The 27,452-nt window shown below is 41.5% G+C and overlaps 1 protein-coding gene across 1 annotated transcript in view; it reads left to right on the top strand.

Annotated features, from left to right (window-relative positions):
- The window catches only part of NYAP2 (neuronal tyrosine-phosphorylated phosphoinositide-3-kinase adaptor 2), a 139,078-nt gene extending 120,532 nt beyond the window's left edge, over positions 1 to 18,546 (top strand). Inside the window, exon 6 of the mRNA XM_072868618.1 lies at positions 18,319 to 18,546. Within this exon, the coding sequence (XP_072724719.1) occupies positions 18,319 to 18,546 (228 nt within the window). The remainder of the gene's footprint in view (positions 1 to 18,318) is intronic.
- Positions 18,547 to 27,452: the final 8,906 nt, after the last annotated feature.

Consider the following 27,452-nt stretch of genomic DNA (forward strand, 5'->3'; position numbering starts at 1 on the left):
TGTGTTGGGGGTTTTTCTTTCCCTGCCGGCTGGAATCGTCAGTGTTGCAGCAAAGAATTGCAAGAACCTTGTGCAGAAATCGTCGTGCACGTGCCGTGCTCCTTGCCGGGGCTCGCCTGCCCGCAGAAGCGGGGCTGCACTCCCGCTGGCTGCCATCCCAGCACCGCGCACAGCCCTGCACCGCATCAGCTGGCAGTAGGGAGGGAGGGAGGAGGCTTGCGCCAGTCTCACCTGTTAAATCCCAAATTCTTCCACACAGCAGCTTAGATAACGTTTTGTTTAAGACTCAATATTTAGGTGCTAACCGAAATGCAATTAAAACACGCACATTTTATCGTGAAAAAAAATTCTAGCATTAAAACTGATGTGACACCTTATCTTCAGGGCACCTATTATTTAATTTTGTACTCTAGCTGAAAAATCCCAAACACATGTTCTAATTGCTCCATTTTAAAACAAAAGAATGATGGAAGGGAGATAGGACAACGAAAAAGCTGAGATATATATTTAGCTGCTCTCCACATGCATTCTTAGAGCAATGCCCTGTAGTTCAAGTGCAGTATAAGCTCATTGTAAGAAATTTACAAAACTTTAGAGAAATAATTTAGCGTTATAATTTTGACAAGTACTGAGTACTCTTCAGCAAGGCAGCTAAGTATTTGTCTCGTGCCTAAGTTCATTAATAACTCTGTACTAGGTCAACTAAATACCACGAGCCTAGCTCTTCATGTCTCTAGCCTTAGTTGTGTATACAAAGCATATTACAGTCCTTGTATGCCTTGTAAGCATTGTGTTCGCTCTGTAATTAATGAATGCAAGAAGGGTAAATTGTTACTATTATGGCTATAATTATTTTTGAAGGCACCTAGACAAAGTACTTCCCCAATGAATTGACATTATCATGCTTTAGTTGGCAAATGTGCATCTGAAAGCGTATGGGCTCTGTGCTACTCTGTGAGCATAAACAAAGCATCTGTGCTCTTCTATTATGCTCAGCTTAAAGTTGCCATTTTCCCCAGCAATAGTGTACAAGAGTTCAAAGCAGTCAGTAAACACCCTGCAGTTGTCAGGCATTGTAGCAGGGCTGGGTTCCTGACTGCTGCATTTAATGAATTCTGCTGCTGAAAAATGAGCACCTATAAATCAAGATTGCTGTTCCATATCTGATCACAGTAGTCTTTTTTTAACTTCCATTATATGAAAGAAATACAGTCATTGCAGGTAGATGGAGAACTCTGTAGACTGAAGTACTCTTTCATCCAGTTTGAATACTAGGGAAATGGTAACAAAAAAAAGTGTGCTAGTAAGAGAATTTGTTATCTGCCACATAGCATAAGCCCGTGTCATCGCTCAGTACTGTAAATCTTTGCTAGATGCACTCCTTGACAAATCACTATCTGAAACTAGCATCAAACTATAGTGATTCTGCTTTTGTGGTTCTAGTAATGCAGAAGGATTTGCAATGAAAAAACCAACTTCTGTTGTACTTGCTCTCTGGGCCAAAAGGAAAAAAAGATCCTCCTGGGCTGCTGGTTAAAGATCTCAGGGGAGATGCAGTCCCAAATTCCTATTCAAAAGGGATATCTAACTACTGTGCTAATTGCCACTCTGGTATGACTTTCTCTGTCCCTCTTTTTTCCTCTAATTTTCAAAAGTTTTGAAAGTCTATTGTGTATTTTGGACGTAGAATAGCAAAACACATGAAACAATTCATGGGATGGTGGCAATCGTTTTCTTCTTCTCCCTGTGTGTAAATGCCAAGTGTTCCCCTTCAGCCAGTGCAATGACTCTGAGATCTGTGTCTCTGTGCTCTTGGAGCCAAGATTATGGTTGTTCCTTTTTGATACTTGATCTTTTTCTTCGTTCAAAATGTATGTCCACAGTGTGGGAACAGTCCCATGCCTCTTGCTCTGTAATCAGAGTCCCATGGGGTTTTGGTCTGGACTTTCTATACACTATTTATTGCTTTGGATGGTAGCTTCTATTTTTGCCTGTGAAACTATTCCCTTAAAGGGACTTAATTACTCCTTATGTTTAACCATCACCTTTAATAAGGCTTGGGATAGTCACTGGATCCAAAACCTGCTTAATGTTGGCCACTAGGATCTACCACAATAACATCTGCGGTGGTGTCTTAAGAGTCATAGTCATAAATAAGGTCCCCGTGTTGGTAGACGATGTGTGTAGAACAACGACTGTCCTTACCCAAGGATTTGTAAGCTCAGTGTCATAGATGAGAAAGTAAGCAGTTGCAGATGGGAGTAGATTGGTAAGTCAGAAATTGCTTAAGCTTCGGTTTGTGTGAAATTAGAAAGTGCAAAACTATTTGGGGTGCAATCTACTGTATCTTTGACAGTGATTTTAATTAGTTTTATATGCCACTAATACGATGAAATGCATTTGAATGTATAAAACCAGATAAACAGGTAACTTTTACAAGGAACATTTTACAAATGATGTGTCTCTCTCAAATGGCCCTCTCATGGAGAAGTCCTGCCCCTCCAGTGGAGAAGTCTTTAGTGTCTGTGTAGGCAAAAATAGATGAATGTAGACATAGACTGAATTTTGTGGATGCTGGTTTTGCAAATAGCTGGGAGGAGGAAACTCCTCTGGGTCCTACGTGGGAGGATGGACAGGCATGGAAGAACCCACTGTGGGGTAAAGGAGAGAAACCCCTGGCACAAGCACATCATTGGTGGGACATGGGCCAACTTTTACCTTGAGATATGTCTGGATTTAACCAGTGTGTGGCCTGAGTGTATTTGAAAATCTGAATCATCCAGAGCCATAGGGTTTTGCCTTCTTGTTCAGGCCGAATGTCCACAAGAGTCAGGGATGAGTCATCACTCTGGCTACCACCACCTAGAAAGAAGTGCCGGGGCGTGAGCTGTGTCCTGAAGTGTCACACGGCCTTCCGGGGAGTTTGCACTGCTAAAAATCTGGGAGATTGCATTTCCGAGTATGCTTTTGTGCCTTTATGACGTGCAGCAGAGCCCCATGCCCACGAGAGGGAGCGGTTGGATTACTTTACACAGTTTTTTTTCCCCTGCAAGGACAAATATCTTGCACACACGAAGGCAAAATTCTGCTGTCGTCAGTCCAGCTAAATATGCTGTCAACATTTTGGATGAGAGCAACAACAAGAATGTTAATGCTTTCGGGAAGGCTCCACATTGCATTGTGTTGAGTTTCAGCTTGAATCTGGTCTTACATAATCAGTGCATGGGTCCAGAGCAGCGCAAATTGTTTCTAAATATACAAACTGCAAATAGAGAACGCTTATTAAAAAAGAAAGAAAAGAAAATGCAAACCTTGAACTGGATGGAATTGCCATATCCATCATCCCTCACCTCCAAGGCACTCCTGACTGATTGGCATGAGAAGCAAATGTGTCAAAGCCATCTTCTGTTGGCAGACAGCCCTGCTGTTGCTGTCCCAACATCTTTTCTTCAGCATTCAGCTGGGCTGGTCATGCAGCAGAAGCAGGTCACTGCATTGCTGGGTCCTCCTTTGCCAGGACTCTGATTTAAGAGCACGAGAGAGTGCATGCCTAGTGGCCCTCGCACCACCAAAGTGGCCTCTGATTCACGGCGCAGGGGAAGCTAGGCAGAGGTGGATCTGAGCATGCACTGCTCTCGTGGTGGGTCCCAAGGCCCAAGCAGGGCTTTGGTGGCTCTCCTTCTCCATACCGCTCAATAGCATGGGTTTTAGGCATAAAAAAGACACGTTGGGGAGAAGCAGCGATGAGTGAAAGCAGGTCAGCTGTAGGAAAAGTAATGCCACAGAAAGAGGATATCAGAGATGGGAGCAGAGTGACCAGTCTCTGGGCACCAGACCTAGAGTCTGTCTTCATACCTCACCCTCGAGTGCCAGCTTGGCTGCTGCTATTTCAGCTGTGATGGAAGAGGGTGGGAGGAAGAATATTCCATTCCCTTACTCTGATCTCTTCTTGTTCTTGCACAGGCTTTGTAAGCTTGCCAGCAGAGTACAGAAAGAGGCTTGTTCCCTCACAGAAGTTGTTGAAACTTCTCAAATACAACAATATTCTGACAAAGAACGAAACAACAGCATTTATGAGGGTTTTCACTTCCCGCTCAACTTTTTTTTACTGTCTTGACCTAGTTGTTTCTCAGACTGGGAGTTACAATTTCTTTAAAAGGCATAGGACAGGCATGAGATCTCATCTGCGTGGCCTGTGGTTTCAGGGGGTTGTTATGTTGTGCCTGGTTTTGACAGAGTCGGGACGGTGTGTTTCAGTACTTTGAAAAATAGTCTTAGCTCAGCAGAGAAATTATGGGGACAGATGCCGCAGCTGATGCAGCACAATGTAGGTGGCTTTTCCCTGGAAGGTGAGGTACCCTCCAGAGTCCCTGGAAGCTGGTGAGAACTGTGTGCCTCTGGAGCCTGAGAGCTCAGACATGGGGGCAACAGCCACCCATGGCCTTTGCACCCAGACCTTTCTTTTGAGAGTCAGACTTGTACACGGGTATGTAGAATTTAATATGACATACATAGAAACTAAAAACTAATAGTTCCAATAAAAGACTTATGCAGGTCGATGAGATGGGGAGATACATGCCTTGAAAGTCTTACAGTATCACTGAACAAGTGTTCCTAAGCTGTAACTCTTGCAGCTCCTAAAACACTGAATCAGTGAGATCACTGTCTTGTCCTGCCTACAACAAACTGAAAATAATTTGGAAGTTCTTCATCTCATTTTTAGCTGCTCTTACAGCATTGTACATGGTTCTACTAAAAAGAGGTAACAATTTACAGTAACACTAAACAAATATATAATATAATTTATGTGAAATAATTTCAGTCCAAACATCAGTAAGTTGCCTATAAAGGAATTTAATTTGGTAGCATTCCTTCCTCTTCAGGGAATCTCTCTTTAAGGCATTTCTCATAAATTTACTTCTTTTCTTCTAAAACTTGTAAATTCACTTCTGAAATTGTTCTGAGACTTTTGTGTGCAAACAATTAGTTTAGTCACATTAAGAAGGATGCAGTACCAGAACAATAGCAATTGCTAAGTTTATTTCAAATGGTCTTGCAACCGCTATTGAAGACATTGTGCCTTGGTTAAAAAAAATTAAAAAAAACCCCCAGATGCATGCAATTCCCCCCCCCCCCTTTTCTGTGTGTATTTATGTTTAACTCAGGGCAAGAATTTTATAATATTCTTAAAGGAAAAAACAGAAATTAAAATGGCATGAATTCATGAAAGCATGGTTTTATATATAGGCATTCTCTGTAAATGAACCAAACATTCTGTATTCTAGGTAGAACAACCTTATTTGTCTGCTCATACGCATTTCAGTTACCTCCATGCACTTCCACTTGTCTTACCTTTTTTGTATATGAACTGAATGTATTGTACCATGTTTCTGTTCAAACTGTGTGTGCCTGATGCATAAAACACGACACGGAACAGCAAGGTCTTCCCCACCATCTGCGTTAAGTCACAAACCATCCAAGCTTTGTTCTCATGGTTGCAACCATTTCACCAGAATCTTTCGGTGTTTGTATAGCCTTATACAGTATATTGCACTTACTGTACCTGTATAGTATCTTGTCTGTATACTGTATGCACATAAATATGTATATTCACTCATGTATGTATGTATAGTATGTTTATATATCTCTGTATATGTATGTGTGTTTGTTCATAGTCTTTCACTAGAAATGTGTGGCTATTCATATACATTATGTGTATGCCAATTATAAAAAAGTATGAATGCCAGCACCCCTTTTGATAACCTACTTTTATTCTCATTTTGTCTTGTTAAACAATAAAAATAAAAATGTCATGTATTTTAAATGAGAACTTTAAAAGATTATTATTTTTACTAATTTTAAGGTTTCCAGTTCTTCAGAAAAATTATTTGAACAGATCCAAAATTGCAAAAATATTTGTGTTTCTCATGACAGTTTTCTGTGGTTGAAAAATGTTTTGTAACAGCCCACACTGTGTAGTTTTGGTTCTCTGTATCTCATGCTGGTCAAGTGCTCCTAGGTGTAGAAATGCCCTTAACCAGCTGGACTCTCGTGCTGCAAATCCCAACTCTGTTCACAGGAGGGACTTGCAATAAATCTAGGGGGTTACCCATGCGTATAACGTCTTGCACGTATAAATACTGGATACAGAAGGGCCTTAGGCTGGAAATAAAAGTTTTGCCAGTGCAGGTGAGCCTTAGGAATGGGTGAAAATATCATACTTTATGACTCAATTTTATGGGAACATTACACACCCTATTTGTCAGACCTCTTACGCTTTGCAGTCCACAGTAACATATAATTGCCAGTTGATTAGGCATTTATTAAAACAGGTAACAATCATTTATTAGCCCTTTGTAAAATTGTTCTTAATCACCACACAACTGTATGTAGGCTCAGTTATCTGGCCTTGAGGCAGCAAAGCACTGGCTTATCTTAAATAGCAAAACATCCCTGTAAATCAAGGGGACGACTGATACATATTTTCCAGTTGAGCATGTGTTTAAGTTATTCACTGAGTTGGAGCTTCAATGATAATCATATGTGTTTCTCTATGAGACCTAGGAGTGATAAATTTGCTTCCTTTACAGTTAATTTTATCATTGTATTAGCTTGTCCAGCTGGACCATTATTAGTGCATAGTAAGTTAGTGCAGCGGAGTGACAGCAGCTACTCAGAAAAATCTCAGAAGACAGATCTTTATGCAGGAAATACTAAGGAAATTGTAGGATGATGGAGCCACTGCTAGGAAGAGCCTTCACCCCAACTAAAATCACATAATAGAAAACCCTTTTCATTTTTTAATTTAAAGTTACAGGGTTAAATTCTGACCTCACTCACGTCAACAGCAAATTCCCATTTCACTCATAAGCTATAACTGGAATGTCCAAGGAATGCTTTTCCTCAGCAAAATATAGGATGGGGAAGGGACACATTCCACTAATGGAGCTCGGTGTTTATGGGCCAGTGGCCTGATCTTAAGCCTTTGCAAGTCAATGGCAATTAGTGGACACTTGGGTTCGGTTGGCCCATCTCTTTTTTTACAGTCTGGAAAAGCGCATTTACTATATGGGGTTTATAATCACAATTGTATAGTTCACAACAGAAGAGAATAAAAACGAGAAAAGACAACAGCACTATGCAATTTTTAAATTAATATTGGTCAGATCATGGCTCTTGCTTGATTTCTGCACCAAACTTTAAAACGCAAACATAATCAGAGAAAAACAACACTTTCTTGCTGGTTGACAAATTGCTTATGTTACAGGTGATATGTGTGTATAGGTTAACATGAAGCTGAATGTTTTGTTTGCCATGCATTGTCATTAGCCATTCCCTTTAAGAGGGATATTTAAATTTCCTCCCTGCTCTGGAGATCTGAACTTGAATTCAACCCATGCTGCTCTTGTAGGCTAAGTCGAGTTTGCCTGGTCACTCCATGCGTGGGAGCCTGCAAGCAAAGCCCTGGTTCAGCAGACCGGTGCTCGTGGTTTAGTGTGTTGCAGTCTTCTTGATGAGTTAATGCTGAATCAGTCACACGCTGTATCAGCCAGTGCCATCCTTTTGGAGACTGCCTTTTAAACAGAAAATCAGAAACAAGGTACAGGGAACTGCTGCACCCAGTGAATCCCATTTTCTAAAGCATGCAGATGGCAGTCTTAATTTCTTGCCTGTATCTCAGCTATTCTGCATGTCAGAAAATCATGTCTATATTAGATTTGGGTACGATATTGTTTAGCAATTCCTGATACAAATGAAATGGCATGATGTTGCTGTGAGGGTAGAGCAGATGTGGGATCTCATACTAAGGCAGGCTCTTACATGTTTGGATTCTTTAGAAACTCTCAGTACAGTTTATAACTCTAGTAACTGTTCATTAACGGCATTTCAAACTGGGGTTAGAAATTAATCATAAATGGAGATCTCTGTCTTTTAATCATGTTTTTATGCATCTTTAAAAAGGAAGATGTGACCACCTACAAGAATATGATCATCATCCTTGTCCATTCAGTTTTGTTTTCAGCCATGCTTTCCTAAACTTTTTTCCCCCCATACAATCAGTACAATACTTGAGAAATGGCATTTAATCTAAGAAAATGATCGTTGACTCAATTTCACCATCAAAAAAGGAGAAATGTAAGAGCATAGGTCAAAATTTCTCACCTGTAAAGCAACTTCACAGTCTGTAACTGAGATATTTGTGATCAACTTTTTGAGATATTTAGGCCACCTAATACAAAACAAGAGGAATTGAAGGCACTGGTCCTTTCAGTGTTGAGGCATTCTCCCTCCATATATTATTTTGATAATTTTGTATTTTTTTATTTTAAAATTATTCTTGTGACCATTTTCTTGAAAATGCTAGAGAAATATAAAGACTTAGAGGCTTTGCTGGCCAACTGGTGTGGTAAAGTTCTTCAGCAATCACAGCTGTCACAGCAATAAAGGTTAGTTAAATCTTGAGTTCTAGTACTGACTTCAGTAGGAAGAGTGCTGAAGCTCATATACGTGTTTTTAGCTGGGAAAAAATGAGGTCTGTAAAATGGGGAAACTAATGGGATTTGTGGTGTCCCCACATGTCACATTTTTGTAACTTTAGGATTGGCCTCCATGTCCCCTTTCTTGTAGTTCTTAGTTCTTCCAAAGTCTTGGTCTTGTTTCCACCCATTTTCATTCTTCCATATTCAATTTCTGGGTCCTTCTTGGCCTCTGCTGGGTGACCAGAAGCCATATCTAGAGCATGCACCCAGCTGCCTTCAGCTCCCTCATACATGAGAGCTTTCGCAGTCCACAGGGGTTGGATCCGGAGGAAGAAAGGATCTTGCCCACCAGCAGCTCTCACTGCTCCATGCCACCTCTTAACGCAAAGGGGGGTGGGCTGTTCATCTCAGTATGAGATTTTCAAAACTACCAAGATTTAGAGTAAGAAACACTAATTAACAGGTGTGTTGTACTGTGCATGTGGTTACTCAGTCATAGGCAGGGCCAGCTGCAGTGGTCATTGAGGTCACTGCCTCAAACTATCCTGCTGTTTTGTGCTGGTTCATGAGCAGTTAAGGCACACGTGCAACAGAGCAGCAACCTTCCAGCAAGAGGAAGAGGTGGGGAGACAGGGTTAGTAACCTCTCAAGGAAATCTAGGACATTAGAGTCTTACCCTGCAGGTGCTGTACTGCAAAATGCAGTTAGCAGGAGATCTCTGTATCACTGAACTCTAGCAAAGTATTCTGTCTTTTGTCCCTCCTGTGAGTGACCCAATACGATATTGAATTTTCCTTTCTATTTTACAGTGAACGACAGGATGTATCATGGTGGGTTGCTTGAGTTGTGCATTTATTGCTTAGCAAAGGCATACATTAAGCTTTGATTTTTCATGAGTGATCTCAATAGGAATGCACTTTGTGATGATCCACTGCATAAATGAGATGCATGAGACAACTTTACACAATATCCCTAATATGAGTTACTTTACAGGCTCTTATTTTAAATGTACTAGCATTTACAGGATGTGTTAACTAACAGTAGATCAAGCAGTACATTTCAGTCAGTTGTTTGGTGTTAAAAAAAAAGCTTAGATGAGAAGAATACATGTTTCCAAATAAGATAATAATGCAAGGTCAGGAAGATCTATAGCTAGACTGATTGCCAGTATAAAAATGGAAAGCAGGACGGTGAATTTATCATTTAAAGTTTGTTTTATTGATAGCCTCAGCAATAATCCAAGGGTTACCGGAAAACTCGAGGCATAGGAGTATGTGCAGGGCTGGTTCTGTCTAAAGTAACTGTGACATTTAGTAATTGGAAGCAATGAATCGTGAAACTGGAGGTCTGGAATCAGAGGTGCTGAAGGCTTACTAACCATTTGCTAATTTAATTTTAGGATAAGTATTAATTGCTCATAATCTTGAATCTTTGGGAATTCCTGGAGTTCCAAAGATTCTTGTCAGTTGTTTTTAAGTCATGGATTAGTCAGGCCATAGAGCGCAAGACAATGTAAATAAGTCTTTCAGTGAGTCCTGTGTTTGAAAAAAGGTGTCCAGAGTTTTCTTACGATACTGCATCGTATAATCACATTAAGTGGTAGAACAGTTTTTACAAGGACTCTAGTTTTCATTTTTTTCTGTGGTAGTATCATTTGTAAGAAGACATATTTCCAGAAGTTTAGGAATTTAGAATAATGTAAATCAAAACATTAAACACAGCAATTCAAATGTTACAATAGCCCTAAAATTTGATGCACATACAGTTTCATACGTTGAAATAGCAGGTGTCAGTGAATTCTTTTAGTGTTAAACATACAGGGTAAGATTACAAAGTGCTCCTTCCCACCCAACTGTTTTGTCAAAATTAAGACCAGTGTGCTGGGGGAATTCTTTCCCAACCACTTAGAGGGAAAACAGAGGTGTTCCTTGTGTCCCTTAAAGAGAAGAATTTGTGAAAGGCCAGAAAGGGTAGTTTGTGTAGTGCTTAGGACCTTGTGTGCTTGTGCTTGTGCTTGTGATGCAAGTACATGAATGCACGGGATCATTCTAATGTGGTTGCTGGCATCGTAGGACACCTTCTAGAAAACACCTCAGACACTTCTAGAGAAGAATTTGCAGTTACGTTATCCAGTGTCCCCGGCGAGCATTACCATGCACTATGAATTGCATGGGGAGTATCTGCTTTCACAGCTCACCTTGCACATCCTGCGTGTTCCTGAACATACTGTTACTTTTAATCACCTTTGTATTAATAATCAGTTGTTGTTTTGAATTTAACAGTAACAGGAGAATGGGTTAGCAGTACAGAGCTGTATGACTAACTGTCCTGGGCCAAATTACGCTGTCTTTCCTGTCAATATTATTCCAGAGTACCTCTGTCCGAGAGAAAGAAATGACTGCAGATTTAGCCTGCAGTTCTATCCTCACTTACCGACTTTTGCAGCCATTGGAAGTAACAACATTCAACTGCAGTGCAATGGTTACAGCTAACAGTTAGCAAAAGAAATCTTGTCCAACATCATTTTCCAAGTGCTCTTTTGAAGGCTTTTTAAATCATTTGAGGGTTTTTTCACTATTTGTTTGAACAAACTGTAGTCAAATTCTTGGACCGGTGAAGTCAGCTGGTACATTCCTGTTGGCTTCAAATGGGTGAGGATCTCGCTGCTCAGATTTTCTGAAACCTGATTCTGTCTGCACTCCTGCCTTGGACATCTCCCCTTTTGCGAACATGTGCTAAGAGGACCTCCACGTCAAGCTAAGAGTATCAGATAGCAGATCGTGAAGTAACTGTGGCTACTTAACATAGCCCTCCACCACTTGCACCCATGGCAGACGACTGCCTTCTAGGAGTGGGATTTCACACCCTCCTGAGTGGAAATACCTTACCCGGCCAGATGGCTGGGACCCATCTGCACCAGAGAAAGTGCCGTCAAGAGTTTCAGTGGGAAAGAGAGTTTGGAAACTCCTGTCTGAGAACAGGCAAGAGGGAGGGACTACCTTTTCCTCCCAGAGGATGGTAAGTGGCTTTCAGAAAGCCTTTCTTCTTCAATTACTGTAGCCTGCCAAAAGAAACCAGCATGCTTGGCTCTGCTGAATGATGTGTAGCACTGCACACAGATTGCACTGTTAGAGATCGCTTTGTTTACAGATCCAGGAGACGTTTCTAATAATCTCCTCCAAATGTTGCTGATATTTTTTATTTCATTATATTTTGCGTTAGTTTAAGATCACTTTGTTATAGCCTCACATCAGCTGTTGGGCTTTCATTTTGTCTGTGATATGCAGTTGTCACAAAAAAAAGGGTATTTGTACATGACATCCATGATCACATATGTGTGATGTAGTTTTCCCCATCCTTCCTGTAAATGAAGAGTCGGCCTCTCTGCCCGTCCAGCAGGAGAGGGAGACACTCACAAGGGCCAGAAGAGAACAGCACTTCCTCAGCCCCATAACCTCTGCAACCTCTGCACAGTAAGTGGGAAACTATAGTACTAGGAAAAAATTACAGAAGCACCACTGAATTGTGGGGCTCTCTTATTGCCCAGAGCTTCTGATTTCACCTCAAACAAACCAGCAGCATTAAAAATAGGCAAACCAAGAACTTACCAGCCAAGATGTCACGAGGAGAAGCCGCTGAATGGGATATGGTGTTGTCTAATGCCCTCATGTAAACTATAGGGGAAAATATTTTTTTAGGTCATTAAAAGCTCATACAGCACAAAACCCCCCCACTCATAGAAGTGTCCAGAACATGAAATATCGGGTGGTCAATTCAAATGTTAGAAAAGCTTCCTCAAAAATGAATGAAAATCGGCAGCATTTTCTAACTTTGTGACTAGTGATAGAGGTGCCTACAATATTTCAAATATTTCTTCTTCCCCATGGCATTTTTAGCAGCACATATTTTCACGGGCACTCGTGTGAAAAATTATAGTGCACCTTTCAGTTATAGGGTTCCTGAAATGCCTGAAATGCCACCAGGAATTAGCATGACTTTATCCTACCTACACTTCACCCCTGTGGTCTGACTTTGGAGAAGCAGAATTGCTCCCGGCACTTGCTCTTTTCTCGCCCTGTGCGCGGGGCTCGCAATTAAAGTTACATGGGGCTCGGTTTGAGACAAGAGGATATGAGTGGGACTTAGGTAGCACATACATCTTCTTACCAAGAGAGAGCATTATCTATCTATGTATTTATGTAGCTATTTATCTGTCACACATGAGCAAGTAAAATTCATCACACCTAAGAAAGAGAATCCCAGGCCTGGTGCTGAGGATTTTTCATTCTACATTTTCAGTCCTGCTCCCAGATTTTTCTTTTCACACCCCTCATGTTTTTCATTTGAAAAGGCTGTGCTACATGGGATCATTTGGTTTGTATATAACTTGCAGGTATTGCCATATTTTTTTCAGTAGCATACATGTGTTCAGTAACTTACAGAGACCTGCTTGTGCACTGTGCTGATGCAATTTCCCTGTTGCTCCTTATGGTGAAAGTCCAGTTCCTGAGGGCCAGAAAGTCTTATCTCATATCGTGACTAGTCACCAACAAAAAGATGCAAGATGTTCGCTACACCTGGTGACCACAGCTAGCAGGTGTGCAAAGTTGTATCCATCAGTAGCTGCTTAATTGTATTGTCGGACAATATTTTCTTCTATCTTTTTCCATCTGTAGCTATTACTCTCTTTGCCAAACCAAACTATCCTGCTTAGTTAAGAACAGGGAAAGAACTATGTTCATTTACATTTCTTTTTCTTTCCTTAAACACCCGTATTTTGAGCACTTTTGTGAATCTGCTGGTGCAGGCTGCCACGGCACAGCGCAGGCTGGAGCTGCGCCGGCATCATTCTGCAGGCGGCAGGGGGGGTGCCCAGGGCTGGGGCAGAGCCCGTGCCAGGGCAATAGAAAACAGAAATAGTCTGCTGTGACACCAGGGAGTTCCTGGCAGCATGAGTCATTGTCTGTTCCCCAAAGCCTGTTTTGAGTTTTCCCTGGGATTATGAGCTTTTCTCAGTAAACTCTGATGTGGCAGAGAGCTACAGCGTGCACTGACCTCTGGCTCCAGGTCCTGTCCTCTAAGAGCAATTGAACTCTAGATGTTCTGCCCATCAAAACTCTGCTCCAAGACAGTTCTGTGATCTAGCCCAGGGCAATCTAATTTAAGCAATACATACATTTGTAAAACATCGGGAGTGCTACTTATCTTTCTGGAATAATTCAAAATTTCAGTCCTGTGAGGTAAGAAGAAATTAAGACAGGCCCACTGCTAATGGAGGCACCTACACACAAAAATACACCAGTTGCACTTTGCAGAGAAGGGAACTCGTTTGTCGAGTTTGTTTCTCAGATCTTCATAAAAGCATTAAAACACTCACCAGAAGTGATTTTTTTTACTTAGAAGGGTTTTCTTAGACAAAACATTTTGCATGGTTTTCAGGATGTGTAAAGTTGTTGTTGTTCATTCTTAGTTGAAAGATGGTTTTATAATATTACTTCTTGTTCCGTGGCACTGCCAACATAGAACCTGAGAGTAACAGATCTTAATAAAATTCACTTCCAATGTTTTGGGAATAAAAATACCAGAAAAATAAGGGCAGATAGTAAGAGTAAAATGGCAACATAGACTGGTTTCTCTGAAGGCCTTCAAGAAAGCTGGTGATTAAAACTGTATAGAATTCAGTTTTGTATAGTGGAGGAAGTTTCTTACTTTTTGTTGTTGATGTTCAAGTTTGGAACAAGCATTTGTTTTAAAGAAGATTTTTGAAAAAAACTAGAGAATAATGAATAATCAAAGGGTTAGTGTGCTTACCAGGAACTCATGAGACATCCTCATTTACACTTGCGCTCAGTCACATTCAGGTGAGAGAATTTATCCAACCACTCTATGTTCCTGTACGCTTCCTATACACCAGGTTATTACACAGCTTTTACTGCCTGCTTAAGAGAAGGATTTGAGCCTACCTCCAACACCTCCTAGGTGAATGTCCAAAATTCTGGGCCTTTGGCTGGTGTTTTCCTTCACTCTCTTGCTCTGTCTGATTTTGAAAAAAAATTGTGTCTTAGACCCTGGATAATTTAATGAGTAAAAATTCCATCAAAACAAAAATTGATGTACAATCAGCAGATTTCATAATTCAAGGGAGGTTATGTGACATAGTACCTGATACACATCCTGGGGTCTCCAGGAGATCCCTCCTTACAATCCTAACATTAGCTGCTGGCTCTTTCTTCCCTTTTCAGTAAGAACAAGCTTTGGGCCAAGACTCTTTGGTCGAAACCAACTTTGCTTCTCCTGCACTGTGTCTCGTTGGCTGTTGCCTCAGTGCTGATGCATTTTGTGCCTGTCTGCCTACATCCACATCTGCAGCCAAGCTCTGACGTGCCGCAATATGTGTACCGTTCCTCACGTGCTATGGGATCTTTCAGGAACAGGAGAGCTGTATAGCTTTATAATGTTATGAATGCTCTACTTTTTTCCATAAATTAAGTTTTAACAACATTATTTTTTGTGCCTCTCACACTGAACAAATCCCTTGTTATGATATAGCAGAGATATTAACAACCTGGTGCATGACCAGAGGAGCAGGCTGAAGCCAGAAAGGAGGGAGGATATGAAAAAAATTAGTACTGGAACTAAGCATGAGCACCATCAGTTCAATCACAGGAAGGATTAGGCCTAAGTCTGCAGTGTTAAACACATTAGCTTTAAACACCTCAGTAGCCCTACTGAAGTCATCGAGGGTTACTGCTGTGATTAAACAGCTGGGTTGAGTGCTGGCTTGTGAGCCTTAGCGCCTGTAATTTGTCTAGGACACACTGAAAATTTAGTTTACGCTCTTTGGGATTTTGTATTAGCAACATGGTTATTGTCATATCTGTAGTTCATTGATCTACAACCTGTGATTTCCTCTTAGGTCTGTCTTGCAACTTCAAGAGGCATGCACCCTTGTTCAGTACATTTTTATTTTGTTGCACATTAGCACTAGAACTGGGCAAAACTATCAAATAAAACCCTTTAACATTTGTTCTCACTTTTAAGCTTTTTTTCCCCAAGCCTTTCAACATCATATGTGTTCACTTAGTCTATTTTAGCAAATGACTTTGCACATAGCAGTTCTGCACATTCATGCTGCACATACCATTACCTGAATGCAGTTACAGGAGAGGAATGTACCACGTGGACGGTACATCTAAGAAGATGCTGGTGTGAAGGACTTAGCCATCAAACAAAAATAACATTAAAAAAACCACAAGTAGTCTTGAAAATCTGTGTCTGGAAAAGTGGAAAAACTCAAATTCTTCATAATAAATGATTCACTAACTGCAACACAATATGGTGGCCAGTATAAAAAAGGATTTTGGAGCTGCCTACACTCGGGTTTATTTCAGGGGCTGTTTTGCAGGGGGTGGCAGAGTGTCTGTGTAACCGATACATTCTGCAACACCATTTCTATCTTTGGGAAGGTGCAACTGGTATTTTAGAGCTTAGCATGTCAAAATCCTGCTTCAGTCCCCTTGAGTCCCATGAAGGAGATTAGCTACCAGAAGACACTGTGTTGGCAACGGCACTGCATATACTACAGTGGCGAGAGTGGGGGTAATGCGGATGTAACACCCTCATGGGGACTGTCGTATGTGCTGCGGATGGTGCTTGTGATGCATGGTGACTGGAGCACGCAGCATACCGTAAGGATTTGGTATTGGCACGTGCTCTGTTTGCTTACATGATGGGTTTTAAAAGAGAAGGTATTTCCCAATGCCTAGAAGAGGAAACCCACACTCAAGCACCTTTGTCGTCAAATCCAGCCCAGAAGCTGGTGTGCAGCTGTGCGTTGTGAATATTTTGTGTAATGAATTGTGTGCAGACTGTGTCCCTGTCCTGTCCCATGTAGGAGGACCCAGACAAAATGAAGACACTGCTGCGTAAGTACTAACCTGTCACTGATGAGTAGAGTGGCAGGAAATCTGCCTTAGGTAGAGTCTCGTCCAAAGATCTGTGAAGTCGACGCGGGGGGTTGGGGAGGAGTATCTCCAGTTCAGTCTGTGAGTTTTGGACCAGGCCTGGGCACCCAAAGAGAGAAAGTCTCATGACCGTGGCGGATGACATGCCTTGTACCTGCCTGCACCGCAGTAAACGTTAGATCACTCCTGAAATGAAAAATAAGTATTTAAATAGGAAGAGCAGGCACAGCAGGCTTCCAGAAGACTTTTATCTCAGCCACTCAGGAGGACACGCTGCAGATATGTTACCTGTGTAATTCTAAATTCATAAGAATAGTCAAGAACAAAATTCATATTGTGGTTTAAACTTGTTCTACTCAAAGTACTATCTAATGGATAAGGTAAACGTGATTTTGTTTCAGTATAAAGAAAGGTAATTCTATATGAAATACTTTTATCCTGTGTCACACCTTAAAAACTTTCTTACAAAGATATTTGAAAAAATACGCACATTTCTGTATTCTGTTTATTTTTCTGAGTACATCGTTTATTATTACTTTTTCTGGTAGGCTTGCTCATGTTTATTCCTTTTGTTTTGTTTCCTGCTATGAACCTGAACATTTTCTCTAGCTATTTATCAATAAATGCTAAGTACGCTTCAAGCTGACCAAAAACTACACTGGCTTCTAAGAAGAACAGTCCCCAGTTCTAGGAACCTGATGTATGCCCACGCTTGGCATTCTAAGATTTGTGAACAAAAGGCATATGCATTATTAAATGTACTCAAATACTCTTAATAATAAACATAAATTTCCTTCATGAATCATAAACCGCTGCCAAAGTATTACTGTACATGTGTTTTTTCATGACAAGATCAGAGATGTACTTGGACAGTCCCTGCGAATGTATGGCATGTGTTTACTTACACACAAATCCTTAATTTATGACTAATGTGGAAAATAAATGCTGGGAGACTCAAGACATCACTTCAGATTTGCAAAGTAAGTGGTAGGAGGAAGTTTTCTGATTTGCAGGTATACAGTGTGTCATCCAAATACAATGAGCCCTTTCAGGATAGTTTAGTATTGGCGATTTCGGCTCCAACCAAAAGCCTTTGAAGACACACACATTTTCAATCATGTGAGCACCCCACTGAACTCAAATGAAGCCACATTCTCAGGCTTCAGAGGGGCTGTGACATGTACTTACAACTAAACATATGCTAACCTCCTTTTTTGGATCAGGATCATGTTTTCAAATATTCTACATGCATGAAAACATGGAGTTTCTAAACTCTTGGTGCCTTCCAGTTAATGAAATATCATCACAGAATAGCATAGGTTAATCCATATGATTCACATGGAGTTCATTAAATCATTTAAAAAGAATTAAACACAGAGTTATATTTAGCATGATACTCAGAAGTGTTAACACCATGCTTTTAATGTGACCGATTGGATTTGGAAAGCAATATAAAACATGGGTTTCAGTGTAGAGAATTTTTTATTTCCACAACTTAAGGATGTTGTTAAGATCCATGTGCCTTTTTAAGATCTATTCCATCATTTAAAATCCAGCCAGTGCTGTTTGCCAAAAACATTTATCTTTATTAGCTTTCAGTGCTCTGGAGAAGTTAAAAAGGGGAGCTTTTATTACCTTTTTTTTTCTTAAAGTAGTAGTTAGAAGTAAAGATTGACTTTGTTTCTGTTGTTGGCATAGAGATTTTTTGTTCATCAAACAAATTAGAGTGTTTCAAATAAGAGTAATGTTAACCTTGCAAAGAAACAACATATTCGATCTATGACCAAATAATTATTTGTATGCTTTTTTTTCTTCTTTTCTTTTTCCTTCTTTTCTTTCTTCCCCCCTCACCCCCACCCCCCCTGCCACCATAGGTGACATGTATGCAGTGGTTGCAAGGAGACCATACAATGCTGGATATGATTGAGAAAAAACGCTGCCTCTGCAAAGAAATAAAAGCTCGACAGAAATCAGAAAAAGGACTCTGCAAACAGGATAGCATGCCTATTTTGCCAAGCTGGAAAAAGAATACTGGGACCAAGAAATACAGCCCTCCTCCTTATTCCAAACAACAGACTGTTTTCTGGGACACTGCAATTTGACAGGCATGTGGAGGATGCCCTCTCCACTGTGTTGCACCGTGCACAGGTAGCCTGCTTTCTTAATAAGGCAAAGGCTCTAACCTAAGACTTACCTGCAGGTGGTGAACTTCCTAGGAAAAAACCACACCGATACAGTGCTCACCTGTCAATCAAGAGAGAGATTTAATTTTCCGACTGGATTAAGGCATACATATTTATCCAGGATTTTTTTGGATCCAGAAGATAATGAAAATGTAAATATTTCGCCAATATATTGAAAACCCCCAAACTAATACCCTGTTTAAAAATATATATATATGAAAATTCAAAAATTTATGAAGAATTTTACTATATAATGTTACTGTTATACTGTTTTATTACCTATTTTCTATGTGGTATTCTAATGTTCCCCCCCCACCGCCACCATTTTATTTCTCTTACCTGCCTAGATTTGGCCTCTGTACAAAAGCATGTGGTTGTACGTTTTGTTGAACAGGACAATGTACAAAACAACTCGGTGCTAGGGCTGTAGAAGTTACCTAGTCGTACTCGTTAGATGACCTTAGCTGGGGGTGCGGGGCGGGGGGGGGGGCTGGACAAAGGAGAGAGTTTTGGTGGGAAAGAGCAAAACTGGAAGCAATGCGAATAAAAGTGCTTAATGTGGATGCCCAAGTTGCATTTAAAATATGAATTGCTCTGCATCAGTTTTCCCATAAAGTTAATCTGATAAATTGCCCTTGGCTTATATGAATCAGTTACTAAAATTATTTGGCCAAGAAACTAAATTTTCTGCAGAAAAGCCTGCAACAGAAACTCTTCCTTCATTATATTCAGCTGACTAGCAGAGACCATGGTTCACTGTGACTAAGCATTGTACGGCCCGTGACGGGGAGACCCAGTTGCTTAGCAGGTTAAGGCAGTGGCACTGCAGCCACGGTTCCTGTCCACATTTGTCTCTGGTCCAGAAAATAAAGGCGACAAAATCTGTTTACGTGTTTATTATTTTTAAATCCAGCAACACATCCTTACTTTACGCCGTGTCAGATTTCCTTGTGTTATTTATAAAGGCTGGAATTCAGACCCCTTGAAATCCAGTAGGGAAATCCCTCTTGATTTCATGCGGTTTTGAAGCTGAGGCCCACATAACACGTTCTCCCGGGTATGCCGTTTCTTCTTCCTGGCTGCTTCTGTAATTGGCTTGCAATCCTGTATTATATTACACGCATTTTAACAGAATATTATGTCATGACCAAAGAATTATGACCTCCTGGTTTTAACGGGAGAAAGAGATGGCTTATACTGATTATGAGGGTGAAATCCATGCGGTGAAATATCTTCCAAAAGGACCCGTTGAGAATGAGGGAAACTTGTACTGCTGTGGAGTAGGGAAAAAAAGATCTATGGCATATATTTTGTATATTGAAAGTTCTATCTATGCGTCTAAAGTTTGGTAGCACAAAAGTCCCTCTTTAAAACAATCATTTTAATATTATATTCGCCGAGAAGAAAAGGTGTGTTGTTTGAAACTTCTTGTTATATTGGCTTTTCTTTGAAATTATATTGACAGCATTGCCACAGCTGTAATTGCTGATCAAAAAAACCAAAAATAACAAATTTTAGAAGGTTTTTGTAATCTATATTGCTAACGTTTGAGTTTGAGTAATGCTTTATCAGTAGTAGTTTCTTTTCAGCCTCTGAAATAAAGTTTTTAAATATTTTTTAACTAATTAACTAATGTATATTTTGATGTCCAAACTGAGATTTCTGTAAAAGATAAAGTGTGTGTTTATATGTGTGTATGTATATTAGCATTATTGTATATGTATATATGCATATGTGTACACACATATATATATATATGCATGTATCTCTCTATATATACTCATAGATGTGTGCATACGTATATACCCACATACATTAAATATTGGTGTGTGTTACGAATATACAGTGGCTGGAATGGGTATGCAATTGAAATGCAGATTTAAAGAGCCTCTCACAGCAAAATGACAGAAGACATGAAAAAAGCCAGAGGCTGTGAAGGAATCTTTGAACACATGTTACATCCAAAAGACACCAACTGTATATTCTGCTTATTCTCTTTTTTTTAAAGAAAGAAAATGGCAGAAGAAAAACTCCAGAGATCTCGCAAAGTTCCAGAATCTGCTGGAAAGAAGACGACTTGTTGGTCGTGAGAAATCTGTTGAGATAACAGGTTCATTATTCAGAAAGTGTTTATGCTTTGTCTTCCTTGTTATGTGGCAAGAGAAGAATTTTTCATAACCATGTGTGAAATACTTAGCTCAACCCTTTCCCCCAACTGCACTAAGTCTCTGGTGACAAAACGAAAGCTGGCGTTCAGTCAGTCTTGATACTCCTTCTCTGCACTGGTCTCTTCCTGGAGCAATTACTTCAAAAACCCTACTACCGAAGCATCGATTTTGCAGTCCAGACCCATGGGTACACACAGGCGCTGCAGTGCCAGGCCCTTTGGGGGAAGGCAAATGTTAATGTAAACAGTTACGTGTTTAATAGTGTTTGTTCATATTTTGTCCTTTTCATATTGATACATAATAGGAATAATGATCAGGGAATTGAAGCATTCTTGTCCCAAGCAGACTTGCTTGTACACTAGCCCACCCTAAAACCACTCCTTGTTTTGCTTTTATTGCTCAACACTGTTTATGTTGTCCTTCCTAAATAACTGCCCATGTGCTTCCAGACCTCCATTGTATCCCATGGAAACAATGGCTTTTTGTTTTAAAGTGCGACAGTACATGAAAAAGTAAAATATAACTTAGCACTTACCTTCAAAGCACTTTAGTAATGTGAACTAAACCTCACGCTTGCGAGAATCATTTTACAGAGGAGGGAAGTGAGGCCCAGGAGGAGTAGTTTCCAAAGGTCACGGGCAGAGCCAGAGCAAGACGTACGCCACCGTCCTGTCCCGTGACTGCTGGCCCACCCCATCGCTCGAGTAAAAGGTGCATCGTACTGCCGAGAGCATGCCATCGAAATGCTGTTAAACATTTTCTACATCACCTATTGTCTCAGCAGTTTCTGTGTCACAGGGTGAATGACAGTGCTTAGTTACACACGGTCATTAAAGCTGTAGTCTGTATAAATATGCAATCTGTATATACATACAGATCACATATATACACACACTTACGAAGACTGTATATATGAAATTGTTTGGTATGCACTTATTTTGCTTTAAACTCCTGAAGTTAAACATTATAGTGTAGCAATTTGTGTAAAGTGCACTGTGATTTCAAGAAAGCACAGTAAAGTCACAGGTCTTGTTATTCTTGCACTAAAAATGTGTTTACGTATATTAGCCAATGTATGTCTACTTTATTGCTCCTTTTGACAAATTAAAGCAAATGGTATAAAATGGTATGGGTTTTTTTTGTTTGGGTTGTTTATTTTTAAGTGGACAACAGCACTATGTTTTTAAATGACAGGGTTTTTAAATAAAATGAAATTGTTCTGTGTTCATTCCAATGTAATACATTTACCAATATCTTGAAATTGAATGTCATGTTGCTTTTTTTCATATTTCATTAGAAATTGTCAGGTATGTGCCTGAGATTGTGTAGGAGTAAGGAGTAGCTAGAGGCTAACTGTAATCATATATTATTAGCCGTTTCTATATACACAGTATAAATACATATTAATTTTCTTTTCATTTTTGTACTTGATTTTTTTAGGTAAGATGTAATTAAAGGTACTTTGATACTTCTGAAGGAATAAGATGTTGTTTGAAGATCAATTCTGCTTTCTTTAGTGCATTGACAATATTTTACAATAATTTAGTGCTTATTTATTTGTGCTCCAGTGTAATTATAATAAAAAGCAATAGTTTAAAATATTTGGCTGTTCATTTTCATTTGATGGTTTCAGCTTAGAGCTGCCTTATTCACTAGGGATTAGCCAGAGATTCCTGGGAAGAAAAGTCAAGTCATGGATGTATATTTATAACATTCCCTAGGCACATTTTTAATAGCATCATTTGTTGGAGGAAATTAATGAATTGCTTTAATAGGTTAATATTTGCAAGTCATGCCTGGTTGCATCTAATGCCATGAGTGCCATCCTCAACTAAATCCTTAGGATAAGATTTCTCTGAAGAGCAGACAGAAATTTTTCTATAACTACCTTTCATAGTCTGGGATGGAAGATGCTCACTTCAAAGACGCCCCCTTCAGAGATCTCTGCAGAATATCCACGAATGGGAGAGGGACCCATCATGCTCTCCATAAAGCTCTAAAGAAATCTGCTTAAAAGTCAGTATAATATTCCATGTTTCCAGACAGAAGCTTTACTCCCATTGGGATGTAAAACCCAGTCCTTACAGAGGAATTCCACCGTGGGAGGAAGGGACAGGACAGGGGCTGAGGGGGAAGAAAAGGACCTGTACAACCTTGCAAATGATACTGAACTTCCAGTGCTCAATTTTTCAACACTTTGTGGTTTTTGTTCAAGATTTGTAGCCTGGATTCTGTGACTGAGAGAACCTCCCCCCTAATTTTTTTAAGAAGACATTTTGTAATTTAAAAAGGTTTCCAAGAGCAAGTAAGAACTCAGTAAGAACTCAGTAATAAAGAACTCAGTAAGAAACAGTAATATTCTTGCTATAGCACTGAGACCAAATTTCTCTCCCTTCATGGAAAAAGCTGCCTTTAATATGCAAAAAAGGTACTATCCATGTTTGTATAGATCTGTATGCGGAAGTGAACCAGTGGGAATCTTTTGGTTGTCTTCTGCAGGAGCTGGTTCTGAGTCAGGTTGCAGATGATCCAAAAAGTGCTTTCCAGGTTCTTCCCTGCCCCAGGAGCCACGTGCTTTCCCCGACACACAGCCTTTCTCTCCTCAGCAGCCACCCCATTGCTAGGGCCCATATAATGGATGAAGAGTTTCACTACCTCTTTATGCTCCTCTTCCTCTCCCCAGCCCCTGGCATGGATGTTCAGAGTGACTTGCCCTCCAAAGCAAACTCCAGCCTTTTGTCCCAGGCTCCATGTTTCACAGGGAAATCCTATAGGGATGACTAGAAATGAAAAAAACAAGGTTTTACAGGAATTTCTCCAGACCTAAAAGAGGAAAGGAGATTCTGTCTGTTTAAGAGTCAGATTGTTGTCTGTACTCTTCAGTGAGACAGTTCATGAAGTCCTGTGTCCTAACTCATTTCTAAAGACTTTCCAGGATGACTTCCAACATCGACCGCACTCCCCATGCCATGCCTGACCACTGCTGGAGACAGCAGCACCTGAACCAGAGAAGGAACAAAAGGGGAGGATTGCCAAATGCAGCAAGGAGCATAAATTTGGGGCAAATTCAGATTTTTCCCTATTTGAAATATGTGTATTTGCCTTCTTTGCCACTGCAGAAACTCTTTCTATGTGCCATTGTTTCTTAAACAGAAGAGGTTTAAATTAAAAGGAGACAAGACCATAAAAAGGAATGGTTGAGTTTTACACTTGTATTTGCTCTAAGTTTATTTAAAAGTGGAAAGGTGCCTGCAGTGCTCTATCTTGGGTCTCTGCTCCTTTTGCATTTTAAAAACCGTCACAATAACACTGGCTGGAGTTACTGCTGGGTTCGCCGCCGCAGTCACTCAGAGTGACCTTAGCTGGTGCCAGAGTGGCTGTGAAGCAATTAAAGCACAGAGGGGCCTGTCTTGCTTGGGAACAAGTAACCTGCCCTGAGCAAAGCAGAGAAGTCGAGCAGCCGTTAGAGGAGAGATGGGCCAACATCTCTCAGATCTACGGCCAGCACTGACAGAGCTGGCAAGGGAACCGCAGGAAACTAAATAAAATTTACAAAAACGAAAGACAACTGAAAAGAAACACTGCTCAAAGGCAAGACTGAACACATTTGGCATTTATTTTCTAAACCTGCCAACATCTCTTTGGTGGTGCGGTTTTGCCTTTAAAACAAAATTACATACCTGTCACCTTTTAATTGAGATTTTTGGCACTGGGGTGGGTGGCGGTTTTAGTGTTCTCCCCACCTGTGGCATATATGCATCTTCCTTTGTCCCCTTCTCTCTTTCTGTCTCAATCCTTTCTTTCATGATGTGCTTTGGGAACTATATTTGTAGGTACAATGAGAGTCCCCCTGTTGTCTTTTGTTCCTGTTAATGTTGTGCTCTCCCTCCCCTGTTCTCAGCTGGCTCTACGCTCTCCAACCCTCACGAAAACATACGAAGAGAGCAGGAGCAGGAACCACCATTGATTTTATTTTAGAGGATAGTATTTATCAATGCTGTTCTTGGTGTATAGACAGCAAGTTTCATGGAGGGATTCAGAAGTGGCTAAAAAGAGCTGATAAAACACAGAGGTATTGAGAAGCTGCAGACTGGACCACGGCTGCAGCTGGTGGGCAGCAAAGCCAGGGCTGATGCCCACATTTCTCCTGGGCTCTAACATCCTTGCCCCAAAACCAACTTTGGGTAGAGGAATAGAAAGAGTGGTGCTAGGGGAGAGGTTCTCTGACTGCAGCTGGCAGGACATCAGCATGGGCCAGGAGGAAATTAAATTATGTATATTAAAACTAAGGACACATTTTCCCACAAACCTTTTCCCTCAGTTTTCACCTCTGTCTTGCATATCTCTTGCACCACGAGCAGCCCACAGCGATGACTCAGGAGGAGCTCTGCCTACCTCCCTAACCCCCAAAGAAGCTGGCAGAGGAGACCAGGAGCTTCGCCCTACTCCAGCAAGGTATCAGTGCGGACCTGCCCCCTTCCTGCAACCTGCCTTGGCCCCTGGGCTAGGGGCAGTGAAACAGAGAGAGGGAATGGGGCTGGCAAAACTGCTGGGAGCTCACAGCAGCCGCTGAGGAGCTGGGGCACACGAGCACTGGGGCACCAGGAGGACGGTGTGGAGGGCAAATGGTCCAGAAAAATGTCTGACACTGCCACTGAGGGAGAAAGCAGCTTGTGAGAAGGGAACGGGCTGATGTGAGGAGCAGAAAACTCCTGTCACACCCAAATGCCAAGCCAGCCCTCCTGAGCACATGTGGAAGAGTGGGCAATGTTCCTGTCCCAGCTGGGAGCAGAGGGACAAGGGGAGAGGGGCTCCAGAGACAGGCTGAAACCGCAGTATCATTGGTCAAGTATTAGGGAGAGGACAGGCTCCTGGGGTCTGGTGTCTGAGGGAGCTGGATTGCTTTTGGTCTCTGGAGGCCAGCAGCACCGCATCTGCTTCTGGCACGACCAGGCCTCTACTTCAGCAGCCTCACTTGATCAAAATCCAGCAATAGTACCTGACTAAACCTTTATACCATGAGATACAATATGAATTTAAAAGAGAAAAGGGAAAAGAAAAAGAGATAAACCCTTGGTCTTCAACAGCCTCCTGGTAGCTACGGCTGAACCCAGAAGGCTTCAAGCCCGCAAAGCCCCGGTGTGAGGGTAGAGGCTGGTGGGCCACTGGCCGCCTTGCCTCCTTGCCTCCTCCGAGGGGCCAGGCAGGCAGCGGGAGGCAACTGCAGCCTGAATGCTGCCTCCCTCCCTGTCCCCATGGGACCACAGGGGTTGTCATTTGGAGGAGAATGGGGGGAGCAGCTCGCAGTCCCTGGGCTGCTTCCCACATGGGAGCAGGACACCCCGAAGCATCTGTGGCCATGGATAAGTCCATGCCAAAGCAAGTACCTCTCGAAACGTGTGTGGCCATGGTTATGTCTGTGCCGCAGCAGTTATACCTCTGAAGGGATTGTGGCCCAAGGATAAGTCCATGCTGGAGAAGATACACCTTGAAGCATCTGTGACTGTGGATAAGTCCATGTTGCAGCAGGTACACCTTGAAGCATCAGTGGCTGTGCATGAGGTCATGCTGGAGCACCTCAAAGCATGTGGCCATGGATAAGCCCAGGACAGAGCACGTACAGCCCTGGTGGGGACTCCAGCTGCGGGTAAGGCTATGTTGGAGCAAGTTTACTTCTGAAGGGACTGTGGCTGTGGGCAAGGCCACGCTGGAGCAGGTGTATCTCTGAACACATTGAGGCCCATGGAGAAGGCCATGCTGGAACAGGTGCACCTCCAAGTAACTGTGGCTGTGGATAAGTCTATGCCGCAGCAGGTACACCCCTGGAGAGACTGTGGCTCATAGATAAGGCTCCACTTGGAGCAGGTACGCCCCTAAGGGACTGCAGTCTGTGGTTAAGTCCAAGCCAAAGCAGGGGCAAGGGGAGGAGTTCATTGCAATGTTAAACCCGATGGTCTGGTCCAAAAGGACCAGGGGCAGAGATTGTAATGCAAATACCTTTAAATTGTTGTAACCTAGGATTTGAGTTGCATGTTAGGGGAATTACTATAGCAGGAACCTCTTGTTGCTAGCCAGGCTAGGAGCAAGGGGAGGAGTTCATTGCAATGTTAAACCCTATATCCTGGTGCAAAGGGACCAGGGGTGGAGATTGTAATGGATATACCTTTAAATTGTTGTAACCCATGATTTGAGTTGCATGTTATGGGAATTACTATAGCCGGAACCACCTGAACCAATGGAGAAGAAGCAGTGCAAGTGCAGCAGTGACCTGAACTGAGCTGGCTTTGGTGCCCAATAACTTGAAGCAACACACCACCTCTCCTGTCCTGAGTGACCACCATAACAGATGGAGCCCAAAGTCATGGAGTAAATGAACTCAGTGGACATTTCGTTGACATTTGTGGACATTTTGCAGACATTTCATAGGGGTGGTCCTTAGACTAAGGGAATGTTATCTGTGTATTGTATCAAAGGATGGGAAGGGTGATGGTGGGTAATGAGAATGTATTGGATAGTGTGAGACCTAAGCATGACGTAAATGGTATGGAATAAGGGGTGGAGAATGTGCTGGTTTTGGCTGGGATAGAGTTAATTTTCTTTATAGTAGCTAGTATGGGGCTATGTTTTGGATTTGTGCTGAAAACAGTGTTGATAATA

This window comes from Ciconia boyciana, chromosome 7, assembly GCF_034638445.1.
Source record: "Ciconia boyciana chromosome 7, ASM3463844v1, whole genome shotgun sequence".
Classification (NCBI taxonomy): domain Eukaryota; kingdom Metazoa; phylum Chordata; class Aves; order Ciconiiformes; family Ciconiidae; genus Ciconia; species Ciconia boyciana.